The following is a 26501-nucleotide window of genomic DNA, read 5'->3' as shown; positions in this document are numbered from 1 at the left end:
AGGTATGCTGCAGAGTGTTTTTTGCTACCTGTAAGGGATCTGAAGACCGCTGCTCAGAAACAACAGGCTCAAAAATGCTGGTGTAAGGATGTCTGCCTAGTGGGTTGTGATTGCATTAATTACAAACCATGAATCATGGACATCTTGTTCCTGCATTTGTAAGATTAAAGTACGCTATATAAATAACAGTCATTACAGGGTTTTTAAGTGGATGACCATTCTTGCTTCCAGTAGCAAATTTGGAGAGCTCATTATCTTTATATTTCCACTAATGGGGGGGACATTGCATTCTACTGTTATAGATACAGCACTTCAGCTTTTTTTTGCTTTTGTGCCAGTGCTACTGTTTCGTACTGCAGTGAGCTACAATGGATAGAGTCACAGCAAACACGAATATGGTGTCCAGCCCTGGACTTTACAGTGAGCCCTTAAGAAGGTATTTAAAAATACATGAGCATTAGGCAAAATATAGAGTACACAAGCTTGGGTCCAGGCTGGTTAAAAACACTTTGAATTCGGTTTGGAATTGGAAACTAAAGCAGAAGAAGTAGTTGTCAGCAAACCCACAGCTCGTTTCTACACTCTCAGATGCCCAGCTCCCTAGTGGGGCACTAACCAGCCTGCTTTTTGGGGTCCCATGTTCTAGACTAAAACTGTCTGGCTACTGCATCGAGATCAGCTCCATCGCTGTTTCTTTGTCTTTCCTAGCATAAGTCCTTGACTCCAATTCTCTTGCCCACGTACATAGAAGGCAAAGGCAATCCAACTGCCTTAGACCACAGGATTACTGCCAGTCCTCCAAGGCCACCTTTTTTCTTGGAGCCCCAGTCTTGTGGGAGCATAACTTTACCTTTTCAAGGAGAGTTCATTTTGCACCAAAAGCAGTTTCTTTTACATTAAACCTCACAAGGAAGTTGCACAACTAGACCGAACGTTTGTGTGCTAGTCCCAATTTCACTGTTCTTCCTACACTACTAGGCTGGATTGGCACAATGTATTTTCAGGATGCCACGTTGTCTATGTCAGACCTCTAGCTTCATGATTTCACCATTAAAACATGAAATCTACTTCATTTTCCATGACCATTTTCCTTTGGCTGTATGGCCAAACACTGTGAAATAGAGGTCCTGATACCCACAAGGAGACTATGTCTCCTCCTTTGCATAAAGCTTCTTTCTGTCGCTCAGTTTTGCTGCTAACGCTCACTCTTGGTTTCCTCGCCTAACTTCTGAAGATATTCCACCTTTTACCCCACCTACTTCATGTTCGGTTTTGGAGAAAATGCATTTTAAGAGGGATGCATGTATTGGATATTTTCCTCAGGAAAGACTGAGTCGTGTTGACTAACCATATATGCAGACAAGAATGATTATATATAGACATACAGAAATATTCCTGGCTGTTCATATAAGAAATCTAAGAGTATAGTAAAACATGATTCATAATATCAGACTGGAATTGTATAGCGTCAGTGTCCAATTTACTTATTACGATCTAGGGTACTATGACTCATCTTCAAATCTGAGTTAAAGTTCAAAGGAGAATTTCAGTTTCTGCTAGGTGGTATTAAATCACCAGAAATGGCAATGGATATCAAATCTGGTTTGCCATGTGCTACCATGGGGTATTGCAGGCAGTGACCACATTTATCTTACCCTGCATTATGTCTCAATTTTGGGGGGGGTACACTAACTTAAAGTGTACCTAACTTAAAGTAAGTCCCATGTTGTTTTCCAGTTACTGAATTAGTCTTCTTGGAAGAATCAGGATGGAAAATGATTGCTTCTTCTCCAGACAACTAATGCAGCCATGCAATGAATTTTCTTATTCACTCCTAGTCCAGAGAACTCGACATAGTTTTGTGGGATGCACTGAATAAGTAATGTTAATATTGCTGTGTTTACTCCTGAAGACCATTTTTGCTCTTGGTAAATTGATTCTTATTTATTCTGTGAATGCAAAATGAACAGTTGTACTAAATGCTATAGTTTCTCTAGCCTGCAGAGGAAAGATGGATATAATCTATTTCTTTCCCTGTTTTTCAAGCCGTGTGTACACTCAGGTGATTTGCAGAGTTGTTGGACTTCCAGCTAGATGTTCAGGAATAAGGCTGCTTCCAAAATTGGGGTATTTAGATGCCATTGGGTACTCCAGCAAATTCAGTGTCTGTGCCTGAGGGAATATTAACAAATGACACTCTTCCTTCCCAATTTTGACATATCCTTTTCTGTAGTGACGGGAACATGTAGTGTAAAACATAGACGATCCATTAGCAGAGACTCTTTCCTTACCATATATTAATTACACTTTCAAGAGGTTTTAGGACATGATGAACATAAGAAATGCAGATATCCTTCTTTCAATTTTATCAATGAACTTTGCAGTACAATTGTAACTTCCTCCAAGTCTTCTTTTCTGCAGGTAGGATACTGACGCCTCTCACCTTTCCTCAGCCTTCATTTTTTTCCCACAAATTAGCAGAAAATAGAGGTGTGGAAAGGGGAGAAGGCCACGGATTTCTGGGAATTGTTGAAATAAACTCTATTTCAGTTCAGCATTCTGCATTAGGTTTCTGTGTCTTGGGTGGGCAATCATGTAAATCAGATGGCAGGTTCCAGCCAAGACCCAGCTGGCAAGGTGTAAGTTTTCCGGTATAACTGGAGACTCCATGGGCTCTTTGGCTGCCAACAGTCCACCTCCATTAAGGTGACTTGCTGAGTTAGCTGCTAATTGGCTTTATGCAATTAACTTCCAATGCTCATAATCACTGTGATGTCTAAGGTACTTGTAAAACTGATGAATCTGTATATATGATTTCTCTGAAGTGCGGAAATATTACAAGTACCATTTTCCAGATGAAAAGCTGGAACAAAGACAATTATCTGTTAATATTGTTCTACATGTTAATTTTGGTAATGGTGTTATTATATTAAGCTTTTGTACAGATCAGGTAGTAACAAGTCATCTTCATTCCTTCAAGTCACATAGACAAGGAAGAAAAATATTGAAGGACAGGCACAGTCCGTTAAAGCAGTCAGTGCCCTAGTGGTTTTGGTGTAGAAAAAAAAAAAAAAAAGAAGAAGAAAGGAAGGACAATTTCCAATGTGTTTTGTTCATGTTTAGCTGTTGTAGTAGTAGAGTTAGATGCACCTATTTAGTGCATTTAACTAGCAGATTAGTTGGCAGACTCTGCCTTCAGCTATCTTAACCAAAGCTATCCCAGAGGTCGGTGGCTGAGCCCAGTTGTTTTTAGTCTCACAATCATGCTCTCTCTGGGCAGAAGCAGCACAGAAAAGAAACAGTCCTTGCTTTAGCGGGATCCATTTCCACCTATTTGCTCACATAACCCTCTCCTAGCAAGTTCTTAGTGTATTGGCTTTTTACTAAACACTGAACAAAATGAGTGCAGTTGCTTAAGGACCAAGGCCTCCTGTGGTCCAGCTTTCTGGGAGCAACTGAAGAACGTGGCAGCAATATAAAGACGCACTTTTAAAAATACCTCCTTGTCTTTTTAATGTCATTCTCAAGTCATCCCTTAGGATCTGATATTTATATCATAATATAGACTGTAGTTAAATACCTTTACAGGTTGTCTTTTGTTTTTCTGTTTATATGTAAGCTACCACAGAAGTTAGCTGATGTTCTTTTTATTTTATCTCTTCATTACAGCCACAGCAATACCTAAGTGAGCATGTATTTCCAACCAAGTCTGACAGCCTATGGCTTAAAATTGGGCATGCAGTAAAGTGCCTACGCGTATTTCTACCCCTAACAATGGACAAAATCTAACACTGTTCTTAAGGTACTGATTTCTGCTAAATGTTGGAATAGAAACTCACAGAGCTAATGGTCATTACATTTCCAGCTCCAACTTTCCAGATGCTAATGTTAGAGAAGAAAACCTCAATAAACTATGCACTTTCGGTCATTAAAAGGAACTGAAATACATTCCCCTGTCAGTAGTAGTTGCAGTTGGATGAAGAATAATAAGTAAAATACTTTTCAGCAGAGCTTTTTAATGTATTGCTTGATTGGTTTTTGAATTGGTCAAATAATAAGTTTTTATTGAATGGACTGTTTAGCCAATAAAAGACATGCCTTGTCCTATGCTACTCAAATAATTGTGTTTTATATATGCTCATGTCTGCTGCTTTTACATTTTGAGAGTAGAGTTAAGAAGGCCTTCATCTGGTAGAGTTGGATAAAGTGATCTAAAGGGATATAAATGTGTGGACAAACCATCTTTTCTGAAAACAACCATATTTCACTTGAAAATTTCCAGTGTGATACAGCTCCTGTGAACTCGCCCGTCTGTAAGACCCCACTCTTTAATCTTGAACCTCAGTGAATTCAGTCAGAGGCAAAGACCTTAAAGACACTAAGACTCTGAAGTTATGTGAAATGGCATCAGGTAGGGGAAGATGTGAGTGGTTTCCTGCCAGGAGAGATAGACAGCTACACCATGAGCATAACTTGTGCTAATCTCAGAAGAAACCTATTTGGGAAAAAGTGTTTAGAAATACCCTCCTCACAGGGTAATCTTCAGAGCTTACACTTTCTGAGAAACTAAATTGCCTTGGAGATAGAAATCTGTAGGAAACCTACCTTTAGTTTCAGTCTTCACAAATGAACTTTTTTCTAAGAAAACACATTTTTACAAAAGAGGAATATGCCAGAAAGCAAACTGAACACAAGGCAAACATGGCAATATTCCTCTTTGTTAAATTAGCTAATGCTGAGTGATTAGTACTATTGTTCAACTCAGCTGTTAACTCTTAGCTGATTTCCTAGTGCTTAATTCACAGATAATTTCAAAGAGATTTATGCATGAGCTGAGAGTTAAACGTAGACTTAAATGTGGTATTGACACAGGCATTGTATAGGCATATATTTAATATGAAATATTCTGAATCCAGGCTTCAGCAACATCTTTAAGCACACTGAAGTTGAAGGGATTACTCACACTCCTACAGAACCCTGCAGCCTCGAGCACCATGTTGAATTATGGTGTAGTAAGGGATCAGTATGAGTCTTATCTCTGAATTTACCAAGTGGGTTGAACCACTGAATTCTGGCGGTGTTGAAGGAAGCCTCAATCAGTTAGTTCTTGTCTGCATCTGGCTTGGCAACCAGTCAAGGGGAACAACAGCGCTCATTTCCTATTCATGTATTATGCACAATTTGCTTTGAATACCTTGTTTATTCTAACACAAAGGCTATATTTTCATTTCATTTTGGTACTACATTAGTGGGAAGACATGAGAATTGAGGACACTACTCAACTATCGAGCCACAGATCAATAGACAAAAAGTTTTTAAATGGCTTTGAAATGCCTACATTGATAAAGCTATATCCATTATTCTTCTCTCTGCTACTGGGGTAGAAATAATAAATATTTTAAGAATCCCAAAATAGATGGAAGTAGTAATATTGACTAAGCAGAAACTGTTTGCCAGGAGATTAGGCTTTAGTTGGTAGGATTTAAATATGCCTGGCATGTCAAAGCAATGTGACAAGCCAGTGTTTTCATAATGTTCTGCGTCTACCTCATAACTTGTTGTGAAAGGATGATGACTGTTGCCAGCTTGCTTTGTTCTTATTAATATTTTTGAAGATAAGAAAGTGAAATGGCTCCATTTCAGGAATTAAGTAATTTCTTTGTGCCAAAATACTGACAGGAACTCTTGGTGCGGGAAGATAAATTAGAGTTCTGACTCCTGCATCACAAAAAAGAAGTCAACATTGTTTGAAAGGAGCTTTGCTGTTCAAGCTGGTGTTACTTCTTTTAACATTGCAAATGTGAATGTCAAGTGAGTTTTCTATGTGAATTTCTGTAATACGAAATGAAGCAGACTGTTGAACTCAGGCACTTTGAAGCTCTGATTTTAAAAGTCAGGGATAATTTTAGGGAAGGGGAAGTCAGAAGAATCAGCAAGTGGAACACGCGGACCTCAGTCAATATTGTAACGTCAGCTGTATAGCACTATTTGCAGCCCATGTCTAATGGGATATTTGCCTTGTTGTCTTTGTCACTGGTTATTCCAGCTCCTTCAAAACTGCACTTGCAATGCCTTCCCCTCCCTTCATGTAGATGGTATTTGAACCCCTAGTGAATAGCTCTCTATCCACCTCCATTCTAATCCAAAAAGTCAGCCTTTCCTATGGGTCCAAAATGGCAAAACTCCCACCCAGGCCCTTACCCAGCACAGCAACAGCAGTAGCCTCCTCGTAGTACACCTCATGTGGACCAGTTTTCTCCTGAGCTATCCTGGTCCAGACACTTCTGTCTGTTTCTTGCTTTATTCCTTTGACCTGGACACCCGTGTCCTTATGCTGGTTCTTTCTCTGCTGCAGTAAATACATTTGTTTTCTTACTAGGACAAGACCCTTTGCTGTTTAGTTGAGTTCTTCCTATTAGGACCCATCTTCTATTACCATGCTGGTGTATGTGTTACTTGTGCCTTTGCTTTGGCAGCAAGGCCAGCCCTTGTGCCCTCTGTGCCAGATGGATACACAGGGTCATTTTCCACCCTCCTCTCTTCCAAAGCCCTTCTCATGGTGGTTGCCCCTGGTACTCTGCTCGCTGATGACAGTAGGTAGAAAATGGATGGTGTCCATCTGGGGCTTCAGTTGCTCTTCTGCTCTTTGCCTGTACTATTGCTTGGTTGACTACTTTTTACCATCTTCCGTATATTCATCTAGGATTGAGAGCTCTTTGAGCAGAGACTGGCTATTTTGAAACTCCTGTGAACACTGTAAGGCTTGATCTGTGATTGATGCTTCCAAACTGTGCTGTGAGGCTGTATCAACATGCCTTACCTGATGGAAAATACCGCTCGCACACGAAGGAAGTGACATGAAAGTCACGACCAAGGTGAGAAGTGAAACTGTTTATTATAGATGACTCACAGGCAAACAGAAAAACTAGCCGTCAGCACTTCAGAAGGGGAGTCATTGCAAACTTTCATTCACCTCTTCACCTTGCAATAATACTTACATCACCTGTAGTTATGGGCCAGTCCCTTTGCGTCACTTTGCACACCTTGGTCTGTTTCAACTGAAAGTAGTTCTTCAAACGGGACAAGTTCCTGGGCAGACATGGTTGAGACCATGAGCAGGAATTCATTTACTTGCAAAGAATGCATGTTGAAAATTGGGGAGTGTAGTCCTTTGATTTTCCATTTTAAACAGAGATACAACAGACATCAAAGGAGGATGCAATATTGCTGGGAAATCACATATTAAATAGCTCTTTAGTGGAAAAGTGCTGTAATTCCTACCATATCTCACCAAAAAAGCAACAGAAAGCATATAAATATATCCTATATACACAAACAATACGACACAGCTGTCTTGTAAGCAGGGATTAGTAGCAGGACACTGTTATAGAAACAGCACATATTTTCCCTTGAGAAACTTAAAACCCCACAAATTTAGTCCATTCAGGGCCACAGAGAAACAATATGCTGCTTATGCTTGTTTCCTTTCCTAGTTGCTGAGAATGAAATTTTACAAACCAGGTTTCTGTACATTTTCCATTTTGTTTAAAAACGACAAAGTTCTCAGATCAGCATCCTTTTTTCCATTAAAAAAAAAAAAAACTAAATGCATTCCTCTCCACATTTACATTTTTATATTTCCCTTGCTTTGTTGAACCAGATAACATGAAGTTATTTTCACTCTTCAATGCAAGAGAGTAATTGATGGAGCAATACTGTTGTTAAGTACTTTAGAAAGGGTTTTAGTAGAAAAACACAAGAGATTAATCTTAAACTAGTTCAATTTAAACAGTTCCATGACAACAGCTGGGGACATAACTTCTGGGAAATGTGGATGCAAATTCAGACTGGAAGATAAGATTCAGTGAAATCAATGAGTTGCAGCTGCTGCATCTGACACAGACACTACTACATCTAGCAACATCTTTTTAGATCAGAGGCAGACTGAGCCCTAAGATAAGCAGCTATCGATCTGTCTTATGGCAAGCTGCAGCTGGACATTAGGTGGCAACTGAGTTCTTCACTGCTCAACTTGCATTTTCTTATTTGTCATTTTAATAGTGATTCCTGTGTCATTCAGATGGCCTTTCCCCTCCCATACACTACCTGTGATTGCCAGCTGTGTAACGAAGAAGGTCATTCGAGATTTCCGCTTCCTCCTCCAGGTAGAGAAGAGCACAATGGCATTTCCAGCAATTGTGACAATAAAGAGAATCCAAAGAGTCACCAGCTGCTCTGTCTGCATTGGAGAGAAGGAAAAAAAGCGTATCAGTAGGTGGGTGGGTAGTGACTTGGGTTAAACCAGTCAGTATCCTAGGACAAATGAGATGAGAGTGGAAAAAAGGAGTGAAATGTGAGTTTTGCCAATTGATTTCTAATTATTTAGCCTAAAAGATATTCTTGTTCTTTCAGAAAATACTTAACATACATCACTGCTGGTGATGTTCATTCCAGTTTGATTTGCAGTGGCTGTATATTACTTCTATCTTCACAAAACAGTGTCTGTGTTCGGCACTTAACACTAAAATGAGAGGCAGCCCTCAGTTTTCTCGGTTTGCTCCAGCAAGCTGTGAAATAACCAGCTGCCTCACTTTGTAAGCAATATTGATAGATGGGGTCCTTCGGAGAAATGGGGGAAATAAATACTTCTCTCCTTCCCAGCTCCAGTGAGTCTGGGTCATCCACAAGCCCTACGAAATTCAGACATCCACTCCATGATCTAGATGGGCACCAAGATTGAAGAGAAAGCATGACCCACTGTAAGGAAAAGTAAAATTGTGTAGCGAGCAATACGTGATGACAAAACGTCCCCTAGTGGTAGTGTGTACAAAGAAAAGAAAGTAAGAAAAAAAGTTATTTGCATTCTCAAGACATCAGGATCCTCTGGCTGCAAGAACAAGGGCATACGTATCTACTTTTGCTTGTTTTGTGAGTGCACGCACAATCTTTGCCCTCCTTTTGGCCTACCAAAACCCATTTGGTCCTCTCTAGATGCAGGATAGTTATTTTTCAGTGGCAACTCTGTAGGTTTCCCCTTGCCATGTGAGAGTGTGACGTTTATGTTTTCTCCATAGCAGCCCAGCTCTGAGCCTGAGAAGCACCAAGTCTGGTAAGCATGGGGTCAGCTTGGAGAAAATACTCAGCATTTCTGCAAAATTCTCACTTATAAAAACCTGTCCTGTGTGAAGCTGTGTGTAGTGGCATGGAGGAAGATGGTTCTGCTGCTCTTCTGCAAAGACAAATAGAAGAGAGGGCATTTTTCACAGTAACAGTTAGGTTTGAAGGGCATAGAGCAGGGGAGTTCAGGAGAAAAAAAATCCTAATGTATCCAGCAGCAATAGTTTACACATTATTGTTAGAGTCAAAGAGAGAAAAAATATATATATGGCTCAGCAGAACTGCTAGTTATAAAGGTAAACCCAATTTCCATAAGGGACCCCTCTCCCAGAGCCTGCTGCTCCTGAGCAGACCCTTGCCTTTGATGTTTCAGGAGGAGACAGTCCGTATGAATGAAATACAGAAGAGCCTTCAGCCCCCTGCTCTGCCTTCTTGTGGCTTTCCAATGTTTCAGATGAATTGCTTGCCTGGATTCACATCCTAGCAACTGGGATGAGTTTTGGTTTACGTCAATGCAGTTGTTTGGTATCTCCCAGTTCCTGACACCAAACCCATAGTGTGGGAGCTAGTGGAAAATGGAGGAGACAGGTAAGGGCTGCAGTGGAAGAGGGATCCCAGCTGCTGGCCCTATAGAAGTGACCCCAAGGCACTGTCCTGAGCAGGTGGGGGGAAGGAGGTTGTCAGTGAGACCTGTGCCTACCTGACCGGGCTGATGATGGAACAGAAGGGGGGGGAGAGCACTCATTAAAAGCATTTGGCAGCCACTAACCCATGACTTTGTCAATGGGTGAGCGGAAACCAGGGCTCCTGCTGCCCACAAAGAGAAAACGTTTCAGCTGTGAGCGTGGGGAGGGAAGGTGAAATGGCAGGAAAAGAGCAGGGGCAAGGAGCTTCTTGCTCTGCCATGAGCTTTAGTGCCTCCCTCCTGGCCAGCAGCCATGGTCCCTCCTCTACTGGGGAGCCACTTGTGGGAACCAGCCTCAACTTTGCTCCAGGTAGGTAGCCACGCTACCCGTGGGTTATGGGGGCATGCAGGAAAGGCAAGACCCAGCGTATGAGCAATTTCAGGCTGCGCTCTGTGCCTGAACCCAGAGATTAGCTTAAGCATACAATGAAGGCTGTGTTTAGACAGTTTCACTTTTCCCAGCATGATAACTTTTCAGCAAAATCTACCATTTGGGTCATCTCACCTAACTTTAAAGCTCTGAAGAGAGACAACTACTCTAAATTGTCATAGTATAGTCTAGATAATAGCATTATCTCAGAGATGAGTCACCATTCATCTCACCTACCTTGGGATGGCCTGTCTCCACTGATTATACAATGACCTAGATAAGGCAACTTGTGTGGGCTGGATGATTAGCTTTTAGACAAAAACAACTCCACTTCTTTTGGGTGTCTGCAAATCTCTTGAATTTCTTGGAAACAAATTCCCTTCAAAATGTGTGGCAGAGACATGGTGGAACTATTTTTATGGGGATGCTTTGCTTTGTACAGGAATTGGAAGGAACTGTCTTTTTGGAAGGTAATTAAAATTGAAAAAGGTAAGATTTCACATAATTTTTGTCCTTGAAATCAGTGGGTTCTCCTCAGGGTTTGGTTTGTCTTTTCCATTTCAGAAAAGGTCTTTCACACATGAAGAAAACTGAAGGGCAAGACTTGTTCCCATTTTCTCTTATATAAAATCAGGAGAGCATCTTCTTGAAAGAAATTCTGGGTACGAACAGAACAAGGATCTGACACTCACACCTTCTGATGATTCTCACAGAAGAAATAGCTATGGAGCAACAAAGACTGTGTTAGAGGGGTGTTTCCCCACCATAGGGGTGCAGCACATATGGTCAGTTTAAACGCCCTCCTGCCAAGTTAAAAAGCAGTGCTTAACAGTTAAGCAATTTTAAGCTAAGCCTCTACGGACATACAGAATTAAGCCAGACTACAAAGATAACCTAAAAGGTGCAAAAGCTGAATTTAGGAGAGGTCAGTTTGAAAGGACATAGACAAAGGAATAAAGCCAAAGTTTCTATTAATCTATTTGTGGTAGCTGCCATTCAGAGAGAAGAGAAAAAGATCTCATTCTTGAGGATTAAGGAGCTATAATAATAGGCACCTTAAATCACTGCAGCCTCTCTCAGTCTGTGTTAGCTTGCAGAACGAAAACTTCTGTGATTATTAATGGGATGCCCACCGTGATAAAGGCCTTCATGGAGGCTAGGATTAGAATTCAAAATGATCTTGATGAATTGGAAACATGCATTGGAAAAAAAACAAGATGCTCTTCAACAAAGGAGAAATGCAGAACTCTACAGTGCAGTCGGTATAGTCTCATCGGGTTGGGCGAGCCTTCAAACATCCCCCCTCTGCAGACAGCACGTAAAGTGCCCCACAAGTGGAACATGATTTAATAATGTCACTCTACCATGACAGCGACAACCACCATCATGGGATCGACACTAGTCTCATGTGCCTCGGCTCTAATCCTTCCACTGTACCCAGCAGCTGTACTATGCCCACTCCTGGGCATAGACTGACGTAAAAAAGGAAAAGAATAATCTCTTCTTCAGATCCACTGAGTTGACAGCAGTCTAGAGGATAGAGCCAGGCGAAAAGACTGAATGAAGTTGCTTAATCTAGCAAAAAGTGGACTGCAGGAAAATATGAACGTAGCCTTGAAGACACAAAAAGACTGACGTAAAAAAGGAAAGGAATAATCTCTTCTTCAGATCCACTGCAGACTGGCCAAAAATCAGTGAACCAAAACTGCAGCACAGAATTCAGGTTGATAATTTTTAAAAATTGACTTAAAAATATATCATATCTATATACATTGATTGAGCCAGTGAAACCTCCATCTGTGAAGGTCTTAAAAACAGCTATTAGATTAGAGAGATAGCTGATTGATCCTTGAACTTGACTCCAGCTGCACTTCCTATAATTTTGTTTTATTCATCACCTTAAGGTTGCTTAGACATAGAGGTGTTTCATTTCGTGTCTTGTTTGTTCATCAAGCAAAAATCCTCTTTGGAAACAACCCTCAGCAAGGTAATTTACAAAAAACATTGTTTAGTAACATGTTACGCAGACACCAGAGGCATTCTGGATGAAAAGAAAGATAATATCTCCCAAACCCCTGCGTAGAAGCTTTTGGCAAGGGCTGCTTTTGCAGTGGGCATTGCTAACTACATTACATGAGAATGCTGTGAGAGAGATTAGTGTCATACACCAGTTCTTTTAGATTAGAAAAACTGAAGACTAAGGTCCCAGAACAAATCAAAGTCAAGAGGATTTCCTTGGCTTGACTACAACCATTGCATGTGCTGCTATTCCACAAGACTGCTGTGTTCAGAGCATGGAAGTGCTTGACATCTGCAGCGCATATTCATGTTTTGCTAATTTGCTTTAAGATTAAAACCAGCTTTAGTCAATGAAGCAAGCCTCTTCATGGGTGAAATGTAAGCCAAAAAACCTGTCTGAAGATTGTGTGCATTTTCCTTTGCTTGTAGAAGACGCTTGTTATTTTGTCTCTCTGACAAAATTTCCGAATCCATAGGCTGCAATAAGTCTAGGCAAGAACTGTATTCTGCTTTATATTTGAGACAAAGATCATCCCTGCGAGCAGCTTGAATCACAACCATAGTTAAAACCTTTCAGAGCCATTGGGAGACATTTTGGTGCCAGGATGCCATCCTTCCTTCCAGTTCTCCCCAGCCAACTTCCTTGCTCACTCATTTCTCAGGATTTGTATTCTCTCTGTTGGGGGCCACCAGCTGTGGCTGTGGAACAGGGATATACCTGATAGCCTATCCCAGTGAAGGTGCTGTTGCTCATGTCTTGAGGTGCAGAAGCCTTTGCCTGATATCAGAGCAGTTGCCTAGTGGAAGGAGATGTTCAACTATTAATGGACAAAGCATGTTTGTACTTGAACGGGAACCCAACATGAAACAATTTTGTTCTAGCTGCTGAGGCTGGTTGGGAAACAGCCTGGAAAAATAGGTTGCCAGGTCAGAAATCAACAAATAAACAGAAAAAGACAAGGAGAGGTACTCTGTTCCTGATGTGACTGGCTGACCTCTTAATGTGAGGAGGCCTGTAGTGAATTCATGTCCTTGCTGACCTGGTGCCTTCCTGCTCCATGTCCTTGGTCACCTGGGTGAAGAAGAGGCACTGATCCCTCATATCACAGGTCAGTAGTGGCTTAAATCTCTGAACAGCTTCTTCTTGCCGGTTGATTAAATTCTGGGAATATGCAAACAGTCTTACTGCTTGCCTTTGGTATATTTTAAAAATTAGGTTTCTAGTGTAGCCTATTGCAGCAATTGAGATTGTAAGAGAGATGTAATCACAGAGCAAGCCAAACAATTTTGTAAGGATGTTCTTCTTAAATGTTAATAAATCTCCTTGCTAAATTGGGGAACTGTCATGCTCATGGTCAGGTTCACCACTAGTAGATCGCATTGCACTTTCTTAAAGGAGGAAAAAAAAAAAAAAGAGAAAAATCTTTTCTCACTCTCTGAAATAATCACTTTAATTGCAGGCCATGCAATAAAATGGAGGAGTCTAGATTTACATTTTTTTGATCCTGTTGTAGAAGATCTGGATTCTTGAACTTTCAATATTGAAGATGTTGAGGACAGATTTGCTATTTTAACAGCCCCCATTGAGGATTGAACAAACGAACAAACAAACAAAAAAAAAACCAACGAAAAAAACCCAGGAAGATTAGTTTTCCTGAGGCAGACAGGTGCCATGCAGCTTGACTGATTCCAGTCAGGGATTTATAGTCAGTTTACCTCTAAGGCAAATTGCACTTTGGACAGCAACACTGAAAGAAATCAAAGACAGACACTCATCGGCAAAATTTAATTAAGGAGTCTTAAAGGCATTGGCACAACCTCTGACATAATTCATAAAGTTTTTTAAAATTAAAAAAGCAAAGCAAAAATAAATAAAAAACCCTCTGTCTCATACTGCCAGATTCTTCCACAGTAGAAACCCTAGAGGAGCCTTGTGGGGTCTAACTGCTGCCTACAATTATCTAACAGGAGGGTGCAGAGAAGATGGAGCCAGGTTCTTCTCGGAAGTGCACAATGAAAAGACAAGAGACCACAAGTACGAGTTGTAACACGGGACGTTTTTATTAGATATTAGGAAAAAAATGTTCATCATGAGGGTGGTCAGACACTGGGATGGGAGCCCAGAGAGGCTGCAGGATCTCCATCCCTGGAGGTATTCAAAATTTGAGTGGACCCTACCCAGAGCAATTTGGTGTGGTTTGAATTTGCTTTCGAGTGGTTGGCGCAGGTGACCTTCAGAAGTCCTTCCCTGCCTGAATTATTATGCACACACAAGTAGGCGTAAGACCTATTTTCTTAAGGAATGTACTTAAAACTAAAAGGTACTTATACAGACGTAATCAGAGGAGTGCTTTGCACAAGTATATTTTTTATTGTATCATAGAAACATGAACAACTCAGATCTTTGTGGGAATCTTTATGTAAATTAAAATTCACCCTGCAAATAAAGGCTATGGGTGTAAAGGCTACTGGCATGGAAATGACACAAACATATTAGTCTTAGGAAAAAGGACTTTAAAAGTATAAGATGGCATTTGTCTTATGCTTACGTGGAGGCCTGAGATGAAGAATTTCTGCCAGGGTGTGACCAGCTTAAACAATGAGCTGTCAGAAGTAAAGTGTGGTGCCACTGAAGGGATCATGACTATTGTTATTTTTACCAGCTACAAAATAAAGGTTCTTTAATACATAAAAAACCCCAAACTTGGTTAAAGTGCCAACTGGAAACATCCATATTTCTTCTTGTGTTGAAAGTTGCAACACAAGTTGGGCTGTGAAAAAAAAACTAACAGAAATTTGCTTGAAGATAAGCTGTAGGTGCATTACACATACTTTAGTTGTAGATAGCAGTTCTGACTGTCAAGAGGGAACAAAGTAAGGGGCACCAAATATCTTAGAAAAAGAGGGGGAGTGGATGGGATACTTAGGCTAGAAGTAAGCTTCATACAGTAAATGTTAGTCCCTGTATGTGAAAGCTCAGATGATTAATTCAAACCACCTCCTAATGCTCGAGAAAAGCTGCAAAAATGGCTGGTTCGCTCTTGATTCGTTTGCTGATAGGCCTTGTCTCAGTGAGAAAGAAACACGCTAACAACTGGGAAGATCACTGAAATCTTATGCCCTAGTTGTCACAAGTGGCAGAAATTGTACTGGCCACCCCTGTAATACAAGTGTGTTTTGAAAGAACGTTCTCCATCTTCTGCAAGGCAAAACGGAGAAGATGTTTCTATTCAGCGTTCACACAAGATGTTCCTGAAAATTTTGGGAAAGCAATTTGATTGACACCAAAAAGCTGTGGGAAAACTCATGTGAAGATAAGAAAGACTGAGAAAAGAGAAAGTTCAAAGCGAAGTTTTATATTTTGTCTTTGAAAGTGCTTCCACTATGATTGAATTTGAGAGGAACACATTTGGGCAGGCAACAAGCCCTCTAGGAGTTAATTTTTTTTTTTTTTTTTTTGGTAGCGTGGCCTGGAACGGAGCCTGGTGCATAACTACTAGTTCATGCCCAGGTTTGCCTCTGGGACTGCTGCTTTCCCATTTCAATGGCACCTGCACAGAGGCTGCCTTACTGAGATGCTTTCTCACAGGCTGGCTGTGTTATCCTCCCAGCACACAGCTACAGGTCATTCTGGCGATCCTGGGATGCGTTGCCACACGAGGCCTTCGTAACACATCAGAGGTGCTGGGAAGAGTCACTTCTCCCCATGTCCTTATGGTTGGAAGAAGGGCACAGTGGGGAGGGACCCAGGCTGATGTTTTCTATTCTGCCAAACTTGAGAAGCACTTTTGCATGAGTTTGTGTCTATATGGTACTGCACTCGTAGTCTGTGAACGCAACGTGTTATATAGAGGAAAGATCTAGAATATTTTCTCCTTTTAGACTTAAGGAAACAGACAAGCTGAGGAAGCCTATTCACTAAATGAGGACACTTTCTCATGGAAAGGGCTAATTATGTTATTAAGATTACTTTCACTTCTTTTTGAAATCTAGCAAAACTGTATATCTTTTTTTGTGAATTCCCCAGTTTTTTTAGAAATGTATTTCTTAGCTCTGACTTCACCATCACAGGTGAGGCAGGGTCCTTTCAGAGCGCAACATTCAAAGCATTTGAGCTTGGAAAGATTCACAAATTTGGCTAAAAAAACCACCCCCCACCCTGCCCCAAAATCCTCCATAGGTGTGACTGGGATAGAGGGGAAGATTTTCAGTCAATAACAAATGGTAACAATTCATCTTTACTAGCAGATAGTTGACATTTGCCATTCTGCTGTGTTTTGGTACAAGATGGCTAATAAATGGGGACAGTACTGTTCAGTTATTGCAGGATTTTTTTACCCACTGCACCCTAGGAAACTTCCACAGAATTAGACAAACAGATATCCCTGATTTTAATGTCATCAGAAAAGATACATTTCTCATGGTGTACCTACCTATTTTTTTCCTAGAACACTTTCAACAGGAAGAGATAATATTAGGTCACTCAATGGTCCATCCATAATAGCATGATTTTTATAGCCCTATTAAAAACTGTGAAATGCTGTTTTATCTTAATCACAAAAAGGGGTAAAATGATTAAGTATGCCTAATCTGTACAATTAAAACATCTCAAAAAACTGGAGAAATTAATACTTTCTAGGCATATTTATATTGGAGAGGCAGACAGATGCAAACCCTATGGCTGTGTGGACCATGGAGTCAGAAGTATGAGGGTTGCTAGTATAAAACCGCCCAAATCAGTTGGCTCAGAGCTATCCCCAGTCGGGCTGTCATACAGCCAGATCACTTCTGTGTTGCATTTAAGCTACTAGATGAAGCCAGCCTGGCCAACAGCACTGCCCATTTGTTTCACAAGGAGATTAGCTATTACATTCTCAGTGCAGCATCTCAGGAATAGCAACAGTCATTATGGCATATTGCAGAGGCTGCGTTCAGGAGTTCCTGACACCTTATTTGTGTAGACTTAATTCTCCTCTTCTCCCCCCACCGGAAGATTGCAAAGTTACTTATGAATTATTTGATATGCCTATTTTTCTAAAATGTATGATTGCATTTGCAGAGATTACTCCAGAAATTTGACAGCACCCATTATTATTTTTCTATTATGTATTCAATGATGGGATGCTCTGTGAGGTTTGCTTGAAAATCAGAATGAGCAATAGCATAGGCGGATGCTTTCCAGGAGATAGACTCCTGCATTTGGATGAAATGACAGGGACAACAGATTCTGACTTAAACAGGCTCTGAGGACACCTGGAGCCAAATCCTTGTTACCTGATAGTCCTACAAAACAAGTCTATGCAAACCTTCTCTCCATGCGTTGGTCTCCTCAGCTCTTTGCTGAAGATGGTAGGCCCTGACCTTTGTAACGAGCATTAGGCTCCACGGGTAAGCCGCACATGCTCTTAGATTTGTGCTTACTCTGGCACGGCTACGCAGACCTGTTTAATATCTGAGTTACGTGGGCTAAAACATGCAGGTACAGGGAATGCTACAGTGTGGGTGAGGACAGTCATAGGCAGAGTCAAACAGTCCTTCCTGAAACAAACTGAGAATTTAGATTATATGTGTAAAATCATTTGCGGTGGATTCGATATGAACATTGTTCCTCCTGAAAGCTCTAGCACTTCAGCGTCACTGCTGCGGTGATGCTGCATGGCACAGGGACCAGGGCTTATGGGGCCAGAGGGAGGGGGACATCAACATGTGGACCAGTGGCTGGGGTTCCCACCTGGCAGGGGAGAGATTGGGGCTCCCAAACAACCTGTGATGTAAACGACAAAACCTTTGTGTCCTGCTGCACAGGTGAGGGCTCAACTCTACACATCAGAAAACAAAATAAGAAAATGTACTAGATGATGGAAGTCAGCCCACTCTCCTGGGAGGCAGGAGGTGACGGTGGGAACACAGTCCCACCGAGAAAGGAACAGCAGCTGGAACTTTTCTCCTTTTGAGCACTCCAACCTTTACTCTATTGCATAAAAGTAGGGCATCCCGTTTCTCAGTAGACCTCTTAAAAAAGAGGTGAGCCCTACTCAATCCTCGCTGAGGACGAGTACATGCTCCTACCAATGGGGAAGCTTCGGGGCTGTTGGGCGCCTGGCCAGGGGAGGTGCTTCCTCCAGCCCTGACGAAGCCTCCCAACCCTGTGGACAAGCGGGGCAAACCTATTCTGAGATTTCAACTTCTCTCCAGGCAGGTTTCTGGTTTGCACCTTGTCAGCTTTGTAGACTTAAGAAGGTCCTAAAGAGGAGGAAGGCCACAGGTGTTCAGGTCTCTGTTCTTTTCGGATTACTGTATTTGGCAGAGGGCGGTTGACACTCGCTTAGAGCCCTTTTACACACAGATTAAATGCATATGGGGGAGATTGTAAAGGGATGTAATGAACTCTCCTTTGGCCTGGGAGGTTGGTGCTGTAATTAATACCAATTTGCACATCTGTTCTGAATTTGGTGCTGACACAGCCAACAGGACTTCTTGTGGTTTAAGACAGTAACCTACCTGGATGTGTCATGTAAAGGCACCCGGGAAGAAATACGGTCTGGGTTTTCAGAGACCATTTGTCATAACACAGCAGCAAGACCTGAACGTAGGTGGGGATGAGCCAGTGCCTTTGCCGTGGGAAGCACCAGCTCATCTTGCGTGCTGCATGGTGCGTGGGTGCACCCAATCCTGCCCCAAAGGCTGCAACTCCGCACGCTGAGAGCCAGCCTAGTTAGCACACATGGCCAAGGCCCCAAAGCAGACTGCATGGGCAAAGCCTTGGTGAGCAAACGGCCAAGGAGCTACTGTAATGACTAACAGAAGGGAAATGTGCATTCCTCCAAGGGGATGAAATGTATCATTTCCCAGCCAAAAAAAAAAAAAAAATAAAGGAGAAATCTAACTGAACTGGCAAAATGCTTTCTAATCTGAAGCGGTGCAGGATTTAGTTGTTAAGCTCTGAAGACGAATAGACAGAAACTCAAATGCTTCTGAAAGGGGGAGCAGGGAAGCACTCACAGCTCAGCCTGTAACAGGACTTTTTGGCACTGAAATGCTCTAAGGCACATTATTTCACTTTTGTCACATTGCCACCACAGTATAAGACAGACACTACCTTAGGTAGGCACAGGCTGTCCTTCTGAAGCATGGGAGGAAAAAAAGAAACCAGCGCATGCTCCCATAGTTCGAGCAGCGTGTGAAATACGCTACAGAGCTGTCATTGGGTAAAATCGTTAAAAAGTCATTAACACAGGAACTGCTCCAGGTACTGGGTGAGTGTCACTCCCTCGTCTCCATTTATCGGCTTAGATGGTGTTTTCCTATGACTGCTTTGGTAAGATAGGTTACACCTGCATTTCCCAAGCAGAAATAGCTTGTGTGCCTTGTCTGCATCCTGGCACGCAGGCTCTGGAGTCAACCTGTGGGGTGGCCGTTCATCCAGCCTGCCTTTACTCTCAGCCATGGGCTACAACGTGTTTGAAAATCCCAATAAAAGGCCAAAGCCCCATTTGTAGCTACATTTTGAGCACTGAGCTCTGGTTTTTAATCCATTCTCCCAATTCCAAGCTGAACCTTTTATCGCTTTAGCTGCTTAACCAGCCCCCTGCTTGGCTTGCTGGAAGGGGCAAGGACATGGACACAATGTGGGCAGCACTGGTGGAGGACAGCCAACCGAGGCAGCAGGTGTCAGCAGCACCTTCCACACATGAGCTTTTACAGGGACCTGAAATTGCTGGCAGGGAGCCCCGTCTTCCCTGCACCGTAGTCGTCAGAGCAGGTGCTTTATCCCTCCTTTCCTGCAGCAGCACCAGCTGTCACTTGTCTCCAGAGTCAAAATATTTCCATGCCTATCAACAGCTAGTAATTGATGTGAAATCAGTGAACCTCCTTGCAAAGTTCACGCTATATATGCCAGAGCTAGACATCCGACAGAGTGCAAGTCTAATGAGAAGCTCTCAGCTAATGGAATCAAGTTTCCTTTAGCAATGGACAAGCATGCATGCATGACTATCCATGGTTTCCTAATTATTGTAGTTTACTCAATCTCCTCTATTAAGGAGCATTTTTCTGCCTGGGGACTTTCTAATCATGGAATTAATTGTCACTTTTACCACTATAAAATACTGCTCCCATGACATTGTTCAGATTTACAGCCCTAACTGTGGAAAGAACAAAGGAGATAAAGAGAAAGTTGTTAAAAATATTTTGCTTGCCGCTTCTCGTTTTTTTCAAGAGCATTTTAGGAGTCTAACATGGAGAGAAAAAAAAGAGGGGGAAAAAAAGAATTTTCATCCTTGAAATCCTAGATAAGAAAGTACTGTCTTAATCAAGAACAAAAATGTATCAGCAGCATGTTAAAAGAGACCCTCATTAATTGTAGAATTACAGATCAACTTTTTCCTTTCCAGGGGTGGAAACCTGTTGTAATTCCACTGATTCCACTGGTGGTGTGTCAGAGCACTAACAAGCTCACAGAAATCAAAATTGGCTCTGAACATACCCTCTTTTACCTAACATATTGTCAAATGATATAAGTGGCTACATCTTTCCAGTTGAAAGTCATCTCTTTGGTCCTGAGCTCCAGAAGGAATGGCAGGGTACTCCTTGTCAGGCTTTTTAAGAACTTGAACTTAACTTGTACAATGTGCCACAACAGTAAAGTGACACACAGCATCCAGCATGAAATTAAGCGATGACAACAGGCACAGAAATCTGAAGGAAAGATGAATTTCAGTACCGCTTTCATCTTTTTCCTTCATTCACATATTGCAAGGGTGATGTTGGTTTGGGGAGATGAATGAATACACTTCCCATGTCATTCAACAGCATTCACTACTGAATGATTCATCTGGTGCATTCTTAACAGCAGCCTTCAACAGACACTGCATCCCCCACTCAAGTTAAAAGCAAACAAACAAACCAACCAATTAGAACTTGTCCCTCGTGATTAAAAAAAAAAATGCAAAACAACAAAACCCCCTCTCATTTCTGTACAATGTTCGTTGCAGCTGGAAAATTGAAAAGAAATCCCTTATGTCAAGATGACGGCTATAAGAAATTACATAAAAGATGTACTAATACAAACTTTTGATTAAAGATGCATGTATAATTACAATACCTCTATAGAAAAACAGTACCGTCCCCTCTTGGAAGGGGATACAATTGGCTAAGACCTGAAAGTCTGAACTCTAATTCCTACAACTATTTTGTTTTTCAGGAAATGCCTCACACGTGCTATCCGCTGTTTTTGCAGAGGGAAAAAGACACAAATATCTGGGCAAAAAAGTTCAATAATCCTAGTTGCCTCCCCACAGAGGTGCTGAAAACGCACCAAAGCTGCAAGCATGTGAGAAAACTAACGCATGCCTTAAAAGAATACCTTAAAAGAATAGTAAAAGGATCCCCACTCCTCTTCTGCCACCACTTCAGTGAAAGTCACTGTTTCAGTGCAGGTGACAAGGGTAGGATCCAGCCAGCCGGTGCCTCCCTGGGAGCTGCTGCTGGCTTCTGTGGAGCCGCCCTCCATCACTGGATTTTGTTCCAGTTACCTAGGTGCTTGTTTTTGCAAGAGTTAACGCAGCCAAGCTTCTCCCGTAAAAGCGCAGCAACAAAACCAGCTTCTCACTGCTCCACCGCTGGCTACCAGAGGCGTCGGGCTTCAGTGCAGCTGAGTGATAAAAAAAAAAAAAGGGGGGGAAAAAAAGCCAAACTGGCGTCATCCCTTTGCGTTTTCCTTCGGTACAACTCTGACGACAGCCGTCCACATGCTCTTTCCAGCAGCAGGAGCAGCAGCCAGTAAGAAAGTCAGCACACGTGGACCCAGCCACATGCCCGGATTGTCTTGCACCCCAAGTTGCCAGCTCTGGAGTCAGACACACCTGTAAAAGCATGGACCTCCTCCCTGCATTAAGCTCAGGAGCCTGGCTATTCCACTCAGCAGCTTTGCTTACTTACCCTAGCTCAGCCCGCTTTGATTTCGATTACCTGCAGAATTATTGCATATCCACATACAAGCACCAACACGCTCTCCTGTATTAGCAAAACCCTATTTTAGGCTTAAGCTATCACAATTTCCCTGTCAGTGCCTATCTGACTTCTGAAGACGTCTTTACCAAGAAAAAAAAATACCATAAATAGGCCTTCGCACTTACCCTTGCAAAGAGCTCAAACCTGCCGCACACCCAGTACAGGCAGCGCTTTCTTCGCCATACGGAGAGCCTGTCTGGAAAGGTACGGCTCCCTGGGATTGCTGGTGTCGCTGAGACAGAGGCTCAAGGATTCTTCAGAACAAGGTAACCAATTACCTTTCTACTCACCGACTTCCTGGGCACCAAGCTCACTTACCCTCCATTAATTCGGATGGTTTTCCCCATCTCTAGCAGCGTTACCCTGGGCTTACACCAAGACGGCAGATGAGAGTGTGCACACCTTCCCTGACCGTAGCGCAGAATCACGTGTAAATCCAGAACTTGTTCACCTTTGTGGAGATGCTCTGCCTCGATACCAATGCAATCCTAAGCAGAACATGATGTATTTTCACAGCCGTGCCCCCCAGCTCAATTCCCCGTCACCTGCTCACAGCAGAACCTAGCCCTGTGCTTACGCATGTGCAAGCACGGATGGCCATGTGGGAGCTCAGGAGGCATTCAGCTCCTCGCTCGGGCCAGCACAGCACAACCTCCACCCAGCTGCTGGAGCAGGGGTCTCCACAAGGTGCCCACAGCATCCACGCCTGCAGTCCAGGTGGGGCTGTGCCCACCCCTGCCTACATGAGCAGCAAGAGGGGGGGTGGCTGCAGGGCCCTCCGTCTCCCAGAGCCAGTAATAGCTGGGGATGGGGGCACAAGCAGTGAAATTCAGGATTAGGTTTTGACTCCGAACCCTCCCGAGTTGGGACATGTCTGGATCTGGGGTTTTGGACCAGGCCGTTCTAGGGACTGGAGAAACCTCTGAGTGTCTGAGCAATATTCAGACCTCTCCAGGAGATGCTGGAGTCATTCAGAGGAGGGAATCGGTCCAGGCCCATACAATTAGTACCAGTCATGATGAGAAAGGATGAACACTGATCCATATGCACTGGTGATCAATATTTAACAGCAGCGAATGATGCATAGGTTGGAATGTGATCAGATAAAAAGAAATGTCCCAGAACCACTATGTTTTGCTGAAAACCATTGGGAAAATGCTCATTAATATATTATCCAAAAAAGAGGAGGAAATCTTTTTGACATTTTTTCCGACTGATCGTACAGGTTGACTCTGAACCTCTGCTATGAAGTATTTAGGTAGCATCCAAGCTTCCCGCAAGCATCCTACCAGGTTTTTTTTGCTCTTCTTCCTTCTTCTTACCTCGCTTTCTTGTATTTACAGAATTTTCTTTCTTAGAGTTAAAAGTTATTACACTGAATGGTTTGGGGTTTTTTTGGCGCTCTCATTCCTACAGAGCTGTTATGCTCGAGCATATTACAGGCACTAAGAGGCTTTTCAGCAGTTAAATCGCACTCCAGATCATGCACAGCTCTCAGGACTAACCAAGAGTGACTTCCCTTGTGGCTTTGCCAGCTACTTGCTCTAATTAGTGCTTAGTGCTATAAAAGGCTATACCGTGCCCTGCTCCAGCACTTCCAGTCTACAGAGGGGTAATTCACGTCTTCCATTACTATTAGTTTTTCTGTCTTTGAGTACTTCTCAGCCGCTCTCGCTGCCCTGGTTTGTTGATGGCTGGTTTTGCTGAAATGCTGTTTTCTTTCCACTTAGTCACAGAACTTGAAGCCATGGGCTGTCTATGGTACCACGTCTAGAATTAACCTAATTCTCTAGGATACAACACTTTGTTTTCAAACCTCTACATGCCAGCTCTCTGAAATCTGGTGTTTGGGGTTTGTTCCCCTCCAACCCCACCACTCCTCACTCTGAGATTAAGCAAACTGTTTGAATACCTCTGCAATGAATGGAGAAATAAAAGACTTCAATGATTGAATCTCAAAAGCCTATAAAAGGCAAGATCAAATCCTAGCAATTCCTGTGTGGAGAAGGAATAGCTGACTGATTCCTACAACTGACTTTGTTGTTTTCCTCAGCCGGGACATTGAAAAGACTCCGAGAATTTTCAGTGCTTGAAGAGATTTAGACAGTTTTACAGAGAGAGAAATGGAGTCTTCCCTCTGTTTTAATATAAAATGCTCTCAAATTATTATTCTAAACCAAAATTTTTCTAATGTATAATAAAATGTGATACTGCTTTCTTAACCTTTTTGAATGGCTTTTTTTAAAGTCATACTTTAGTATTATACCACAGGAAAGATTAAGCAATTTTGAAAATAATCTTCAAAGAGAGTGGATTATTTGGAAGAAGAATAGAGAGGACTTGTCTCAGAGGCCAATTTATAGGCCATTCTTATCTTGATCTCAAAAGCTACACAAATTCACTTTTCTTAAATATAGCCTTGAACCAGAGGATCGGAAAACCTAAGAGCATAAATGGCTCCCGTGAAAGCTGAAGTGAATACTCTGCAGTGGCAGTGTATAACAACACTGATATCCTCCATGTGCAGACACATGGGGGGACGCCTGCAACACATATCTTGCAGAAGGAAACCTTGCACAACTGCAGAAAGTTAAATTCAGAGATGGATACGATGGGACAAAGGCAGGTGCCTCTCGAAAAAAGAGACACAATGAGTCAAAGTTTTTAAAGACCAGTTACAAAATAGTGATTTTGATTATTTAAGCCAGAAATTCCTCGTGCAGAGACTCTGGTCTCTCCTGCACAGCAGCTGTGAAACACATGACGGATATTGGTCATTTTGTGCACCACAGTGTGAGCACTCCATGCCAGGCAGAGGTGCTGCCGCAGCCACAATGGACGTTGCTCTCCAAAATCCAGCAGCAGTAGGAGGGGGGGGGACTATGCAGGAATATGTAGTTCCTCCTACGCTATGCATTTCCCTATTTTGTCTTCCCTGACAGAAACTGCTGTGTGGCAGTATTTGTTGTGCATGGTGTTGATAATTTGCCAAAAGTCAGCCAATCTAACTGTTCCAATGTGTCCAATTGTTTAAAAAACTAGGTATGTCTGAAATGGGCAGAAAATAACATCTGCTCAAGTCTGTATTACTTTTTACAGAGAATTTATAGTAGATTTCTCTATGCTGCATTTAGGAGTAAATTGAAAAAATATTTGCATTTTTGCTGTTTGGGGTTTCCTGCACCCTGCAGTAGTTGGACATAATAATATTAAATGCAAAGAAGAAATAATGCTATCAGACTGCAGGAAGAAACAGAATGAGATATTTCTTGCTTCTGAAAGAACAGCGAGTTAATTGCTTTTCTGTAAAAACCCATGCTTATCCAAATTTGTATATGCTGGCCTTGGAAGAGGAAGGTCAGTCTGCTCTTCCCAATGCACAGCCCTTCTCTCCAGCAGCCAAACATCCAGGGCAGCGCAGAGGGGCTCAGCTGCCGACTCTGGCAGCATAGGACCACTGGAGAGCTGCGTTCCCGCATCCCCGCTGCACAGGAGAGGAGCAGAAATTGCACGTTAGTGACACAGTTCCTGTTGCCTGATGTAAGCTCATTTTCCTTTGCCTTACAAGCTGCTTAGCATGCACGTTGTTTTCTGTTGGCGCTGTGCCTCCGGAGGAGTGCAGATCTGTTCCTCGTGGGTAGGAGATACCCAAACAGGCTGAAGTGCTGCCCTCAGAGCCTGGACTGACCAAGGCTGCAAGCGTCCCCGCAGCCTGGGCTGTGGCTGGGAAGGGATGCCTGTATTTCTGGACTCTTGGAGGTCAGTGCTGTGTGCGAAGCAAGGGAGCTCCATATGTGCCTTAGCTAGGATGTAGCTATTCCCTTTGCATTTGCACTCACATTTTTACACTTGTTTTAGCCTCTCCAGGTGTAGATGACATCAGGTTTCTAAATCTTCAAAGACTTGGAATAGTTTTTTATGATCTTTTATGAGCTAAATATACAGTTACTAGGTTTTCTTGATGGACACCTCTAACGCCCATTCTCCACGCTTCTGAATGAAAGAGCTGTAACTTAGGATTTGAAGATTCTGGGGACACAGCAAGATTTCAGAAGCTGCTTTCAACCTCACTCCCAAGCATTTTATTTCAGGATCCGTGATGCCTGGGAGCCTGGCAGCAGCATGCTGACATTACCAGTCTATCTCAGCCATTCCCAAGCTGCTCATTGCAAGCGTGTGAATCTTGGCTACCAACCGCAGACACTCCTGAGTGGTGACTCTGTCCCAGCTGCGCCACACGGGTCATCTCGGGCCATGGGGCCGACAGCCCGCTGTGTTCGCCGGTTCCCCAAATTTCTG

At 42.5% G+C, this 26501-nt stretch overlaps 1 protein-coding gene across 1 annotated transcript in view; it reads right to left on the bottom strand.

Annotated features, from left to right (window-relative positions):
* The window catches only part of NPSR1 (neuropeptide S receptor 1), a 61117-nt gene extending 39415 nt beyond the window's left edge, over window positions 1-21702 (bottom strand). Inside the window, exons 1-2 of the mRNA XM_009332418.1 lie at window positions 21556-21702; window positions 8107-8239 (exon numbers count right to left, since the gene is read on the bottom strand). Coding sequence (XP_009330693.1) covers window positions 8107-8239; window positions 21556-21702 — 280 coding nt within the window. The remainder of the gene's footprint in view (window positions 1-8106; window positions 8240-21555) is intronic.
* Between the last annotated feature and the right edge of the window lie 4799 nt (window positions 21703-26501).

Source organism: Pygoscelis adeliae, unplaced genomic scaffold (assembly GCF_000699105.1).
Source record: "Pygoscelis adeliae isolate BGI_AS28 unplaced genomic scaffold, ASM69910v1 Scaffold58, whole genome shotgun sequence".
Taxonomy (NCBI): Eukaryota; Metazoa; Chordata; class Aves; order Sphenisciformes; family Spheniscidae; genus Pygoscelis; species Pygoscelis adeliae.
Note: the sequence above shows the minus strand (reverse complement) of the source record. Positions and strands in the feature narration are given on the sequence as shown.